This window comes from Cydia splendana, chromosome 4 (genome assembly GCF_910591565.1).
Source record: "Cydia splendana chromosome 4, ilCydSple1.2, whole genome shotgun sequence".
Classification (NCBI taxonomy): domain Eukaryota; kingdom Metazoa; phylum Arthropoda; class Insecta; order Lepidoptera; family Tortricidae; genus Cydia; species Cydia splendana.
This window is the reverse complement of record NC_085963.1, coordinates 4,582,904-4,598,405: the sequence shown is the minus strand read 5'-3', so window position 1 is coordinate 4,598,405 and position 15,502 is coordinate 4,582,904. Positions and strand designations below refer to the sequence as shown.

The window sequence follows — 15,502 nt, the reverse complement described above, 5'->3', positions numbered from 1 at the left end:
AAATGAGCTCGACTGATATATTTTTATTGAGTTGCTTATAAAAAAATAAACCCTAAATATTATTTATTACGCTAAAAATAAAGAAATACATTTCCATTTTTCATATTGATTGCGACCTTTTAGTTAAAATAGACAAAATAAAAGTTACTGGCAGTCATTCGTCGTGAAAGGTTTTTCTTTTTTTAATTGCGAGTGACAATGAACGCGATTTTACATGTGTCAAAAATACGTGTTTGTATTTCTTGTTCGAAAACGATTAAAGGTGATATCAGGCGAAAATGTGTGAATTAATTTAAGTTTTCTTTATTTAATAAGTAGTATAGTGTCAAATTTATCTTAGAACTCAATTAAACTATGACCGAGAAAGAAGATACTACCAAAAAACCGGAACAAGAACCATTAGACGACGAAGCATTGGAGAAGTAACACAATTTCCATTTACTGGCTGTATACCAAATGCTGTATACCGATAGATTTCCAGTTAGATTTATTTGTGGATGTACGCTTTCAGATTAGCCGTTGAGGAACTGATGCGGGAAGCGGTTCAAGGGGCAGCAAGAGCCGAAATCGTGGGCCCTTCCGGTTGGGTCAAAGGACCCCAGCAGAAAACAAACAAACGTTTCCTCGTTAATACGCTGCGGAATGCGGTGAGCTCAAACAAGTACCACAGCTCGCGAGCCGCTCACAAGCACTCGCGGCACAGGTCCCCCAAAAGAGACAAGTATCCTGAGCCCAGTATTAAGAAGGACAGGTCCAAAAGAAAAAACTAAAAATGGCAGATTACAATATAGATTCACTTTTGCAAACTATTTTCGATAGCACTGAATGTAATACTTGGAAACCTTCAGATAAAATTCAACTTATCAACAAAGAATTGGAAAAGCTTAAAGCTGACACTAGAGACTTCCTTAGCAATGCCGACTATGACATATCGGCAATCGTTACTGAGAGCAATGAGCTGTGTGCCGAGAGTGGCACCCTGCTGCAGGAGATGGAAGCCTGCAGGGAGGAGATAGAAGGGGAAACAATGGCTGACATCCTTCAGGCAATAGACAAACAGAATCAGCTGACCAAAGAATTACAAACCGTAAACTTTGCCATTAACCTAATCTATGATGTAGTCACTTGTGGGAACTACGTTAAAGAATTTGAATCAGGCAGGGTTGATAAAAGCTTCAACCGAGCTTGTGAATCTGTATATGACTTGCTGCAGTTCTTGGAGAACCCGGCAGAGGGGTTCACAAGCCTCGACATTTACAACACCACTAAACAAAATGCACAATTAATATTAGAGAGCCTGCTGCGTGACTTGTACACACTATGGGATAGGATGATAGGATACAACATTAAGAGTGGGGCCAAGAAAACGGAAGTTACCATTACTTTCAACATGGAGGAGAGACTTGTAGTTGTTGATGCATTAAATGCCCTTTGCAAGTGCAAGAGATTAATGGAAAAGGTTACACATGTATCCCAGTTTCTTTTGAAAGATGTCTTAGAACCAATCATACACTTTGACTGCACAGTTTATGCAGAAACTGATGATCAAGTTACTATAACAATTAACCATAAACAGAAGAATCCTCCTTATGACAATGTCATAGCTAACTTGAGGATACTCTTCCACTTTCTGAGTAACAGATTAAATGTAGACTTTGACTACCACATGACATTAATGACACTTATTGGTGAGACAATTGCCGTAGAATTCATTGATATACTTGTCAAAGATTGCCTTTTAGACACCATACCAAATAACTTAAATGACTTGCAAACATATGGCAAGATAACTGCAGAAATAGAGGATTTCCAGCGGTTCCTTTCAATAGTGAAATTCTTTTATAAGGACAAATACTCATTGTTAGCATACATGAAAGATATTGACATACTGTTCGCTAACAAGTCCAGTCAATACTTTCTTGAGACAGCTAGAGCTATCATGCTGAAAGATTTGAGCGTGACAATGTCTATTGGTGTGGAGAGTATACCTGCGGACCCTGAGACACCGAGCACGTCGCAGTTAGATAAAAGTACAGAGGAGGCCTTAAAAGTGTTTGATGAGACGCTGCCCAAAAGCCTGTTCTACTTTCCCCGGTGCATGATATCGAAGACGGCTCAAGAGTTGCTGGACCTGGTGTATGTGATGATGGAGCAGGCGGTGCAGTGCTCGGACGTGGTCTCCAAGAAGCTGTACAACACAACAAGGCTTGTGTTTGAGTTGTATGATGCTGTGGTACCTTATCATCATGAGAATTATCTTCAGACCATTCCTCAGTATGTTGGTTAGTATCCCAAAGATTTTTTTGTTTTGTCATTGAAGTATGGAAAACAATTTGGAAGACATTTACCTAAATTAAGGCATAGCCATCCTGATAAAATCAATATATATATGAATTTTAAAAATTATATTATTTTTATTTTAACTTTAATCACATCAATATTAGTCCTGACCTTAATTTGGCTTTGTCAGTATTTAATGCCTTTAAAAAATCACTTTTGCTAGGTAGAAAGGTAGTTAGTGAAGTTATTATTTATGGACTGCCCTCATTAATTTATGTGAAGAATCTGTTCAGTGTTGGTGTCAATGTCGTCCGAGTCCTATGACTATCTGCCGTTAATTGATTCTTGTTATGTAATGTATGTCAGTCAGCCAGTCTATTTGAGGTCAACATAGCGTTAATAATCCTCGACAGTTACATCAACCAACTGGGCACAACTTAGGACACAAAAAAAGGTTTTTTTTTATTAAATGTTCCTTTCATCTTACGTTCTAGCGTTGTTCCACAATAACTGCATGTTCCTGGCGCACCACCTGCAAACTTTCGGGGACAAGTGGCTCATCTTAATGGAAGGCCGGCGCATGCAATATCCAGTCAGCTTCGTGGACCACGTACAGCAGCTGCGCGCTCTCGCTCACACACATCTAGCGGCGCATATGCGGCAGCAGCGCGCGCAGATACTCGACAATATACGCTCTTCTGGTAAAAAAAATTCCCAGCTAGTGTAGAATTTTAAGCAGGGATTTAACCTGTTTGTATTCCAACTATAACATTTGAATGGCGGCGGTATTACCTGTGATTTTTTTACTCAACTTTTGAGCCCGACCTGCATACATTGCTGTCATCGCATTGTTAGTAGCTCGGTACGCGTATAAGGCCGTCGGACCACTGTTCTGCCATGCTAAAAACATATGCAGTAATCGCAGTTGAAAATTCATGCAATTGCTTATCTTGTTTCCTTTGAATAAGTTCTTTATTTAAACGATGCTTTTCATGCAAGTACTGCACATACATACAATAAGCAGGGCAGTGTTACTTTTTACACTGTACTACTATACTACTACCGCCAGTCAACGTATTATAATATCTTCTGACATTGACATAATTTCCTCAGACCTGAACAACATGGCGATGAAGGATGTCCTCGGCGACGATGCAGAAGCCGCAGTTCGTCAGAGCCTGCGGCAACTGCAACTGCTCAAGAACGTTTGGATCGGCGTACTGCCATACAACGTGTTCACAAGGTATAGTTCATTCCATGAAAGCTGGCGCTGCTTTTATATGAGAATTATGACAATTCAGTACAAATCTCGCGCCAACTCTTTAAGGTGGACCTAAAACTAACGTCTTAGCAATTAGGTTTACGTATTGTGATAGTTTGAGCGATGGTACAATACGACCGATTTATTAACTAGTATTACCAATAGTAACACATTTAACTAACTGACTGTAAGTCTTATGAGCCACAAGAACCGTCGCCAAAAAGCCGGTCCCATACAATCGAAGTTGAATGTTCATGGCAAATTGTATGTATTTACTTCAGTCTATGTCGTTTTGAAATAAGAGCGTAAGTTCTATTGGTTCTTGTAACTCTTATGTGGTTGCAATAAGTTTCACGAGTGGTGATTAAGTTAACTCGTCGGAGTCGTCGACTGCGGCAAAGGGTCGATTCGGCTCGATCATAGACAAAGGAAAGTAACGCCATCTAGTCTATTATCAAGGAACTAAAGGTACCGGCGACGATAATAGTTTTTAAGCGAGGTCAAACCTGACTCTGTATCGACTTAATTCTCTTTGGCTCAATGCAGTATGTTTACCTGCGTTATAACAAATTGCCGCTGCGAATGGGTTAACTGTGTAGACTTGTAACCATGGGTAGACTTCATCTCGTTCTTATAAGTCACAATTAACCATTACTTTTCCTTTCCAGGTTGATGGCAACACTAGTGAACATGTTTGTGGAGGAGCTGATCCACCGCGTGTGCACCGTCGAAGACATCTCCATGGAGATGGCCACGCAGCTCACAGATATGTACACGCTTGTCGTGCAGAAGGCCCCGCAACTGTTTCAGGTTACATGTTTGATTATTATTATTTTCCTTCAGCTGAACAAGCGTCAACTTTTGGCCCACTGCGCTAAACCGCTCTGTTGAGCAGAAATAGTTATTTGTTTTACAAGGGGGCAAAGTTGTTGTTTAACCGCTCGTGCTAATATTGATACCCGAGCAAGCGAAAGATTCCGAAATTGAACCACGAGCGTAGCGAGTGGTTCGAAAAATGGAATCTTGAGCATTGCGAGGGTTTCAAAGCACGAGGGTTAAACAAAATTTGCCCCCGAGTGAAACACAAAATTTTTCACCACACCAACCCGAAGCAAATATTAAATGTAAAATATCAAACAAAATCAAACCAAATCAAATTCAAATGAATGTTATTAAATATTTATGATCCAAAATCATAATTTAAAAGTTAATTCTACCAGCAAACATAAGAAAACAACTCAAAATTTGCATTTTATTACTTTGCCTCACATGTGAATAAAATGAAACTTTGCTATCAGTTTTTGAAGTGCAAAGTAAGCCTTTCCGAGCTGGTGTGGTGAAAAATAGTATACAAACCTCGGAGTAAATAAGTATGCTGCTCGCGCGCTCGCGGCGACCTCGTTGCGCGCTCGCGGCGAACTCGCTGCGCGCTCGCGGCGACCTCGTTGCGCGCTCGCGGCGAACTCGCTGCGCGCTCGCGGCGAACTCGCTGCGCGCTCGCGGCGACCTCGTTGCGCGTTCGCGGCGAACTCGCTGCGCGCTCGCCCCGCTATCAACTCGCTCGTAAATCGCCAGTGTGGCCGCGCCCTTATATTGCCACTTTCCTCTCGAACCGCACCATTTGTTATTCGCAATAGCAACTTATAATTTATTTTTCAGAAACCTAGCGATGTGGAAGAGCACGTCAAATCCTGGATCAAGCTGCAAGAGCTCATCTTTGTCCTTGGAGGTTCTCTGAAGGACATAGACAACCACTGGAACGATGGCAAGGGTCCGCTGGCCGTCCACTTCAAAACAGAGGAACTCCGGAGCCTCATCAAAGCGCTGTTCCAAAACACACAGTTTAGAGCTAATTTGCTGTCTAAAATAAAGTAAATGTGTTTTATGCTATTTCAGTCATTATAATAATATTATAATAAATATGGTGTTGATTGAATTAACTTTTAATTTAGAATAACTACCTAAATGGAATTTTCGTCGAATTTGCCTAAGTTATCGACGTTATCGTTATATTCCGTTCCTATCCTATTTAGGCATCAATCTAGTATATAATCAGGCATGAGGGGTGGCGGGAAATGACCGAACGGGATAATCTTATGTATCTTTCAGTAGGAGTAGCAGCGAACGCGCTATTATTGTTTGTCCTTAATCTATCTATTGTCACAGTCTCACATTTTTTTTATTCCCCACCGTAAATTTAATGGTGGGCAACAAATAAATTCGAGTATATTTTGTCAACGGACTGTCTCATTTCAATCATAGACAGAGAGAATCATACTATATATTAAAAAAAAAAAAAAAAAAAAAAAAAAAAAAAAAAAAATCTTACACTAGTACTGACACCCAAAAGAAAAGGATGAGTAAAGTTTTCCTGGTTCTTACTGACTGACAAATTGGTTTGACCAACTATACTTGGTCAAGCAGATCTTGTCAGTAGAAAAAGGCGGCAAATTTGAAAAATGTAGGCGCGAAGGGATATCGTCTCATAGAAAATTTGAATTTCGCGCCTTTTTCTACTGACAAGCAACTGACAAGATTTGCTTGACCATCTATATAATCACAGTGTCGCATTGCGTATGTTTTGTCCCTCACGGAGGCACGCGTATAGCACATCTAGAGGATGTATTTAGGTTGATTTAGGGCACAAAACCAAACCTTCGTTATGGTAGTCCTTACTAGTTTCTTAAAGGATTGTCTCATTTCAATCATAGACAGAGAGAATCATACTATCTTTGTCTTACACGAGTACTGACACCCAAAAGAAAAGGATGAGTAAAGTTTTCCTGGTTCTTACTGACTGACAAATTGGTTTGACCAACTATAATCACAGTGTCGCATTGCGTATGTTTTGTCCCTCACGGAGGCACGCGTATAGCACATCTAGAGGATGTATTTAGGTTGATTTAGGACACAAAACCAAACTTTCGTTATGGTAGTCCTTACTAGTTTCTTAAAGGATTGTCTCATTTCAATCATAGACAGAGAGAATCATACTATATTTGTCTTACACGAGTACTGACACCCAAAAGAAAAGGATGAGTAAAGTTTTCCTGGTTCTTACTGACTGACAAATTGGTTTGACCAACTATAATCACAGTGTCGCATTGCGTATGTTTTGTCCCTCACGGAGGCACGCGTATAGCACATCTAGAGGATGTATTTAGGTTGATTTAGGGCACAAAACCAAACTTTCGTTATGGTAGTCCTTACTAATTTCTTAAAGGATTGTCTCATTTCAATCATAGACAGAGATAATCATACTATATTTTTCTTACACTAGCACTAGCACCCAAAAGAAAAGGATGAGTATAGTTTTCCTGGTTCTTACTGACTGACAAATTGGTTTGACCAACTACAGCTTGGCAAAAAAGTGGCAACATTGTAGTGTCGTCCCGTTTTTACCCGACTACGGCAACGCAAAAGGAGGGTTATGATTTTGACCGGTATGTATGTGGATATGTATACTTGGTCAAGCACATCTTGTCAGTAGAAAAAGGCGGCAAATTTGAAAAATGTAGGCGCGAAGGGATATCGTCTCAGAAATTTTGAATTTCGCGCCTTTTTCTACTGACAAGATTTGCTTGACCATCTATATATGTATGTATGTTCATTTGATCCCTCATAACTTCTAAAGTACACATTATAATTTGACAAACGATATGTCATTCGAATCGTCCTAATCGTCCGCTGGTTATAGGCTACATGACGTCACAAAAAAGGAACATGGCGCCCTCTAGAAGTCATAAAGGAGTATTATATTCTTTGTCATAAAGTCACGAACCAAAAAAATAAGCAATGACTACGTGTTGTATACTCGGAGTAGAGGTTGTATATCATTTGAAAGAGCTCAATTAGCACATTTCAAATATATACATATTGTTAGCTTTTGCACCCGGCTTTGCTTGCATGCACCCGGCGCACAAGCGCTGCCAGGGGTGCGAAACTCCTGACTTCGGTCAAACTCGGCTCCGCTCGGCTCAGCATTGCTCCGAGCAATTATTAGGGTTGGCACCACTTGACTTCCTTTTGCGTGCACGACCACAGATAAGATAATCACTTGATTTTTGACAACCCTAAATAGCCGAAAGGGATAGTGCCATATATTAGAAAGGGACAGCATTATTCGACCCTGAACCGCTGTCAAACTTAGTTTTTGTAGGAAGTTTCCTTTCTGTACGGTAGTACTATTAATTATTCTGTGGCGCTGCGTAAAACAAAATGCAACTGTCAGTGTCACGTCAAACTGTCAGTGCATAACATAACCTTTATTTTTGTACTCTGTGATACAATTTAAATTGCACAAATAAATATAAAACGTGATGTGAATAACTTTACATTAAAATGCAAGCTTTAAAAAAAATATTGCATAATAGAAACTTTAGCGCCCTAGCACCTAGGGCTTACGGTACTACTAAAAAGAAAATACCGACCTCCACAGACGAAGAATTACCAAGTACGTTTATAAAAACTATACTTAATTGTTTTGTTAAGTGAATTAATGCTGTGATATTCTAGCTGTTACTAAATCGTTTTCTATCCATTATGCTCTATTATATTTTGTTGTTTATGCTATTCAAATAATTACCTAAAATCTAATTGGAAAAGTTGGAAAACCGCCCTTGCCAAGACAAGTCTAAGGGCACTGTACTTTTTCTCGAATTTAATCTAGACAGAGTTGTTTTTAACTTGTTATTTTATAAAATAAAGTGAATACATACATACAATTTCTTCCAGTTTTTCAGTACTCGGTGAGCAAGAGTTCTGATCGGCGGGTGTATGCATGGGGCTTGGCTGAGACTGGAGCCCTGGGCATTCACATGCCGCGGGGCAAGAAGCGAGGAAAGAAAGCTTACAAGAACAATTTTTCGTTGGCCTGGTACCCAATGAGGTCTACTTTTGGAGAAAAAATTGATGTATGTATCAATATTATCTTAATGTGTAATAGATCAAGTTTGTTGTCTTCAACTTGACAAGCTTTTTATCAGTGAAGGTTTAAGTATATTTAATATTTTTGTATCTTTAATTTTAAAATGTCAGATATTTCAATCAGTTCATTACATTTAACTTATATCCATAAATTTGTATATCAATTTATGAAAGTTACCATTAAAACAAATAATCTAAAAATTGAAATGAATTAAAATATTATCCATACACTTGTTTTCATAAAAGTTCCTCCATGATCTAATTGAAATTAACTAATGTTACAGGTAACAGATATAGCATGCGGATACGGGTTCACAGTATCTTCGGTAAAGACTAGTGAACAGCACAAAGTGTTTGGTATGGGCATCAACACAGATTCACAGATCGGTTATCATGCTCCGCGCATGGGACATCCACTAGAGTTGTTGTTGAGCCCCGCACCCATTTATGTACCTTATAAATCTTTAGAAACTAAAGTAAGTAAAGCTTTTGTTTAATAAGATTAATTTATAAACCCGCCCTGGATAAGCTGGGCTCTGGGTGTAGTTAGTTACATAATATCAACTATTATTTTGGCCATATTATATATTAAAGCTTGTTGGAAATCAACTAAATAGCAAGGTACACTTTTCAGGCATTTTCCAAGCTCGGTCTATTGGTAATAGGTAGTCCTTGTTGCCAAAAGGTATCTTTAGTAGGTAAGTCCCCCTTGCCTACTAAAGAGACATCACCTAAATTATAAACCATAATTAATTATCTATAAATGAAAAATAACTGTCCTAAAAGGAACCAATCACTCTAATGTTCTAATTTTGACAACATAGTAGAGTTAGAAATGCTATTTTAGATTTATATCAAATTTAATATAACTTTTTAACACATTCGACACCGCGTACCCGACTCTCGGGCACTCTTAAACTTTACTCAGATGCCGGCATACCCGCTAGTCGGGCAAGAGCTATAAACCTACACGCGACGCCGAAGTGCCCGACAGGCGGGCAAGCATTGCATCTTCACTACCTCAGGGCTGCCACTGCCACTAACAGAAAAAATTGTAAGTCTTCTGATTATTATGTGGTCGAAAAGTTGGTACAGTTGATTATTATATTTTATTACTTCACTTTGTATTTTTATTTACTTTACCTAATGCGATTACAAAATAAAATTTTTTATTAGTTGGTTACGTGAAATTGCATACACGGGTATGTATCAATAGGAGTTAGAATTAGGAGAAGAACAAAACGGGGAGCCTAAACAGATGAGACAGCAGATTTAATTTTATCCACGTACTTATACGAAAGTTACTTGTCACAGCCCTGAGCGTCCGCCGCTTGCCCGACTAGCGGGTTCGCGGCGTGCGGCATTGAGTTGCACGTCGTTGCCCGACTAGCGAGTACTGTCGGTTTCTGGGGTATTGTTTGAAATTTTGCCTGGTTGCGAAAGTGTTAATGTAATGCACCAAGTCTCCTAGGATCAAGTCTCCCCAAAAACACTATCAGTTATTGATAATATTGCACAGGCATGATAACTTGTCACTATATCCTCTAGTCTTTAATTTTTTTTGTAACTGTAATTACAGATAACTGGCCTAGCTGCCGGTAGAGCCCATACAGTAATACTCACAGACACAGAAGGAGCATACACATTAGGCAACAACGCGTACGGCCAATGCGGCCGTAAAATAAACAGTCACGAGGAATATAAAGGAAGCATGGTCACATACAACATACGCAGTCTGGGCAAGGAGAGAATCACGAATGTGAGCTGCGGGCAAGATCACACGTAAGTTTTATTTAGATGCTTCATTCTATGTTACACATCTCTTGTAGTCAATATTTTTATATTGTTATTGATTAGTTCTGTATCTCAAACCGTGGATAAATCAGATTAGCATAAAATATTTACATAAGTAGAATAGGGATCGTAAGCATTGGAGGGCCTCTCTTCTTGACATCGATAAGTAGGTGCTGCCCCCTGGAGGGTCTGCCAAGTTGTGGCTAAAATCGGAAACTCAACTTGACAGTACAATCCCATATCGATCTCCCATACAAATTTTGAATTTCGCGCTTAAGTAATTTTGACTAACTGGCTTGCTAGAATATAACCCATTTTTTTGTTATTGACTCCAACACAATACTTCAGTTTGAAAATATTTCAGTCTGTTCATAACAGAATCGGGTCGAGTGTGGGCGTGCGGGTGGGGCGCGGACGGTCAGACGGGTCTCGGGACGTATGACAACGCTAGTGCGCCTGCCCCGGTGAAGGGCGACATTACTAGCGAGAGGATCGTCAAGGTGGCTTCGACTGGGGACTGCGTGTTGGCTCTTAGCGGTAAGTTGGGATGTATGATCGATTTTTTATTCTAAGGGGTCATTTCTAGGGTTTTCGGGTGTGTAAGTTGGTATCAGGGTGCTTACTTACCATAAAAATAGTAACTTTGTTATATGCTTCTCAATCGCTCTTCTTAGTGATATTGAGGTAAATAGGCGAACGAACAAAGTGGTTCGCGGAATGCCCTTAAGGGTTGATTCAAAGCCGGCGCCTCTTTATTTCTTTTCTATACAATACAATTTCAGTAGGGAATCGTTTTCGAGGTTTTCAAATTAAATAGATATGATTTTATTTTCAAGTCATGATTGTCAAGTTTGTTACTCAACATACTTAGTATGCTCGAGCTTCTATTCTAAATATTTTGTCTTTCAGATAAAGGAGAGCTTTTCGGCTGGGGCAACTCTGAGTACGGACAAGTCCCAATGGCGACACAGCACCAGCAAGTGAATATGTCGTATGCATTGTACAGTTTCACTCGAGGACTGGGCAAGATCGTCGATATAGCTAGTGGAGGCTCTTTCTGTCTTATTGCTAACGGTAAACATTAAAGTTTTTACGCATGCTTACAATCTTTGTATCACTGTTAGGAAAAGTCCTTCATCCTTATTTTCCATCTGTCCGTAAGAGTGTTCCGTCCGATCCGATATCGGATACAACCACAAATAAGTAAGAAACGAGGACTTGATGCCATAGCAGCTGCTTTTCAGATCACTCGACATGATATTTGATGATGATGATGAACCTGAAATGGATTAGATAATGTGATTTTTTTTTCTTGAAATTTGAATTTCAAGATCAGGCCAAGCCATAGTTCATTATTCAAATGGTTCTAAAACACAATTCCAAACGACGATCAATTCATGTAGGTACGATTCACACGGCTGGAGTTAGACCGCGTCTTACTAGTCAAACGAATTCGAACCTTATTTACAGCACTTACATTCTATATTGAATGGCAAGCTCGCGAGTAGTTGCATGTACGCGACCCTGCCATCTAACTAAGGAATGTAGCGGGTTCAAATTTGATTGACTTTGGTTTGATGTGAAATTGTTTCATTTGGGATTTCATATAAAAAAATACTACTGTTTCAGAACAAGGCGACGTCTTCGTATGGGGCTACGGACTACTAGGTCTCGGCCCCAACGTGTCCAACAGCACCAAACCCAAGCTAATACCGCCAGCTTTCTTCGGCCGCAACGAATTCAACCCCGAATGCGTGGTTCAGCAGGTGGTCTGCGGTATCGGACATCTAGCAGCTATTACCAATAATGGGGACCTTTATATGTGGGGAAGAAATAGACATGGCTGTTTAGGCTTAGGTCATTGTAAGGACCAGCATTTTCCCATGAAAGTGGCGGTTGGCGCACATGTCCTAAAAGTAGCCTGCAGCGTGGATCACACTATAGCCTTGAGTAAACCGTTTGTGTAGAGTAGAATGTTTGGGTATGCTGAGAGACCTGATGTTTATGTTAAATAAAAAGTTAATTTCCTTCATCTCAATGTTTTAATTCATGAATCTTTTATCATAATTTTTACACTCTGGTAGCATGCTATAAATGAGAAGTCCCAATATTATATTACAGTTAAAAAGTAATATAGTCGGCCTAATTCGCATACCTCGTAACTCCATTTTTTTTTGAAAATCATGTTTTGACACTTTTAGATAGTACTTTTCTGAACGCATCTAACGGCAAAACTCTTAAATACCAAAAATAAACCGTTTACGTTCAAAAAGCAAAATAGAAAACCTCGCAACTCCCGACCGCCATTTTGTAAAAGGAATACCTCGTATCTCCACCCCGCCACTCCCTTCAGTACAGTTTGCGATGGCGTTTTTTTTTGAAAATCATGTTTTGACACTTTTTGATAGTACTATTCTGAACGCATGTAACGGCAAAACTCTTAAATAGGTACCTAAAAGAAACCGTTTACGTTTAATAAGCAAAATAGAATACCTCGCAACTCCCGACCGCTATTTTGTAAAAGGAATAACTCGTATCTTCCCCCCGCCACTCCCTTCAGTACAGTCTGCGATGGCGTTGTGACTGCACGGCAGTTTTGCGTAAAGAGGCTTTTCTGTTTAAAGTTTAATAAAATAATATATTTTTTGATCCACAATTACCTTGTTCAGATCAAAAGATTATCCTCTATTTTCAAGGATTTTTATAGCAAAACTCTTAACTCCCGATTAACTTTCGAAAATTTTCAAGAAAAACTCGTAAATCCAAATTTTCCAGGTTCAGGTGATTTAAACAAAAATTGGTTTTAGCAATCTGACGGCTAAATTTAACTTAACATTATGTAAAAAAAAACTTTGAATGAAGACTTGCTTAAGTCTTCATGCAAAATTTTTGATATATAATTAAGTTTTTTGTGCCTCCTGTAAAATTTGGTCAGATTGAGTTACGAGGTTTGCGATTTAGGCCGACGATATGTGGCTTTCCTTTCTAACACACAGGAGGACCCTTACTCATATGCTTCAAGTGCAATGAGGTCCTTTTTATCTGAAATTCCAACAGAAATTCTGATAGAACAGTTTTTATTGCACATAAAGCATAAGAACAAGCACCCTTCTCTGATGGAAAGCCACATAGGCAGTGAAAATGTGCTGTACCATCAAAATTAGTTATTAACAACTCATGCTGCAAAATACTGGTTCTCTATGGTTCTATACATAGTAATAACTACATATAATAGTTCAATGATGAAAACACATGTATGTACAAGAGCAAAAGTTTTACTAGTTACAACTTATTTTATCAATAACATTTATTTGATAATACTTCTTAATCTTTAATCAGAGATTATTCAGAATAATTTGTAAAATATATACTTCATGATTCTCCTAGTCATTGTGGCCAATTGCGTCTGCGAGAAATTTCGTACATGAGCACATTATTCAAACCATAACACATGATTGTTATCTTCATTGACACAGCAGCAGTTTCTTTTAGTTTCAGCAGTCAAAAGTAGTTCAGTGAACTTTATTGTGCACTATTGACTGTTGTTGAAAAAAATAAGAAAAGTACTCCTGTGTACACAATTCCTCACAGACGGATTTGCCCACATTGACTTTATATTCTTAATTATCTCTAATTAAGAATATAAGGTCAATCTGGCTGCGGATATGCAAATATCAAATTAATACTATGCAATAAAATTGGTATAATTTTACACATAATTCCAAATGTCACTTATTAACTGTTACTTAGCAAATATTATGACAATACACACTATTAACTTCATGTTAAATTTAAAGATGAGATAAACGCAATGTCCATTGACCTAGTAATTAATAAATTGGTTCATTCACTGTTAAAGTTCAGTGTGATGAACTGGAACAGTATAATCACAATCCAGCTGGTAGTTACACAGTCCCCTCATTACACTTTACACATTCTTATATTGAACGAGAGTTCACGCAACACAAGTCTTTTACCAACTCTCTCGTTCAATACCACAAAGACTATTGTTTGCATTCATCGTGGAACGGTTCCAGCGTGCGGAAGTCGCGCCACGCCGGTGGCAGCAGCGACGTGTGGTGCAGGTGGCATGAGCATCTCTTACAAGGCTCACTAAACAGGTTCACATAACTATGCAGCCATGTCATGAATGAGCGCACCGCTAAGTCCGGCAATGTTGGAGAGTAAAAATGAAGCATAGCAGCATGAGCATTCTCTGTTACCTTCCTGAAGACATGGTGACGAGATTCCGTCCACAAATCTAGAGTTTCACCATACCCTTTTACCATCACCCATTCCATGAGCAGTCCTTTAAAGGCAACAACAGCTTTTAAAACATGACTCAAATTGATTTGAACAACAGCGTTGCTCGCGAATGGGCGGGAGATAGTTATTTTCATGTCATTATAGGATCTATCGATGTTATTGATGACTTGATCTACCTGGACTGGCGCGACGTTATGGTTGCTTTGTAGTTTGCCGCGTCTCTTGGTGTTGCCGGAGTTTATGTACGAGCGTTTTAGAGAGTTCTGGCTTAACAATGTGTGGGCAAAGGAACTGTACTCGTGCACTTTGTCAGTCCATTTGTAGCTGTTGACTAACTGCGTGTAGTACGTTTGACGCTCTTGCGTAGTTTCTTGGCTGAGGTATGTCGTGTTTCCCAAATTCAATGTGAGCGTTGTAGGCACCGGGAGACCGTTTACAGTCTGATCTAAATCTCTCAAGTTAATATTTACATTGTTCAGAAGTTCTTGCAGCTCCAAAAGGAATTTATCTTTACCATCTTCGCCGTGGTCGGCTCGCAAGCCATTTGATAGCGATTCGAAAACATGGCTGACGCTTGATCGTAACGTTCGAAGCGAATTAAGAGCCGAATTCAGCTGGTCCACATTTAGAGTTTGATTCATTTTGTTGAATAAACACAATCGTTATAATTTCGCTAGCAAACACCGTCCATGAACAATCGCCGTTCAGTTCACCACTGTCACAGAATAATTAATAGTACTACCGTACAGAAAGGAAACTTCCTACAAAAACGAAGTTTGACAGCGGTTCAGGGTCGAATCATGCTGGCCCTTTCTAATATATGACACTTTCCCTTTCGGCTATTTAGGGTTGTCAAAAATCAAGTGATTATCTTATCTGTGGTCGTGCAAGCAAAAGGAAGTCAAGTGGTGCCAACCCTAATAATTGCTCGGAGCAATGCTGAGCCGAGCGGAGCCGAGTTTGACCGAAGTCAGG

At 39.3% G+C, this 15,502-nt stretch overlaps 4 protein-coding genes across 4 annotated transcripts; 3 read left to right on the top strand and 1 right to left on the bottom strand.

Annotated features, from left to right (window-relative positions):
* Positions 1 to 193: 193 nt before the first annotated feature.
* LOC134789666 (protein POLR1D-like) lies at positions 194 to 770 on the top strand. The gene is made up of 2 exons (XM_063760261.1): positions 194 to 422; positions 512 to 770. The coding sequence occupies exons 1-2, from the start codon at positions 355 to 357 to the stop codon at positions 768 to 770; spliced, it is 327 nt and encodes a 108-aa protein (XP_063616331.1). The 5' UTR covers positions 194 to 354.
* A 2-nt stretch (positions 771 to 772) lies between these two features.
* On the top strand, positions 773 to 5,477 carry LOC134789665 (centromere/kinetochore protein zw10 homolog). The gene is made up of 5 exons (XM_063760260.1): positions 773 to 2,282; positions 2,775 to 2,981; positions 3,394 to 3,523; positions 4,210 to 4,351; positions 5,201 to 5,477. Exons 1-5 carry the CDS (start codon positions 773 to 775, stop codon positions 5,414 to 5,416), a joined length of 2,205 nt encoding a protein of 734 aa, XP_063616330.1. The 3' UTR covers positions 5,417 to 5,477.
* Positions 5,478 to 7,790: 2,313 nt separating this feature from the next.
* Positions 7,791 to 12,293, top strand: LOC134789663 (RCC1-like G exchanging factor-like protein). The gene is made up of 7 exons (XM_063760257.1): positions 7,791 to 7,994; positions 8,276 to 8,454; positions 8,752 to 8,943; positions 10,047 to 10,249; positions 10,626 to 10,798; positions 11,171 to 11,335; positions 11,891 to 12,293. The coding sequence occupies exons 1-7, from the start codon at positions 7,883 to 7,885 to the stop codon at positions 12,226 to 12,228; spliced, it is 1,362 nt and encodes a 453-aa protein (XP_063616327.1). The 5' UTR covers positions 7,791 to 7,882; the 3' UTR covers positions 12,229 to 12,293.
* Positions 12,294 to 14,129: 1,836 nt separating this feature from the next.
* On the bottom strand, positions 14,130 to 15,234 carry LOC134789664 (mediator of RNA polymerase II transcription subunit 27). The gene has a single exon (XM_063760259.1). It carries the CDS (start codon positions 15,166 to 15,168, stop codon positions 14,266 to 14,268), a length of 903 nt encoding a protein of 300 aa, XP_063616329.1. The 5' UTR covers positions 15,169 to 15,234; the 3' UTR covers positions 14,130 to 14,265.
* Between the last annotated feature and the right edge of the window lie 268 nt (positions 15,235 to 15,502).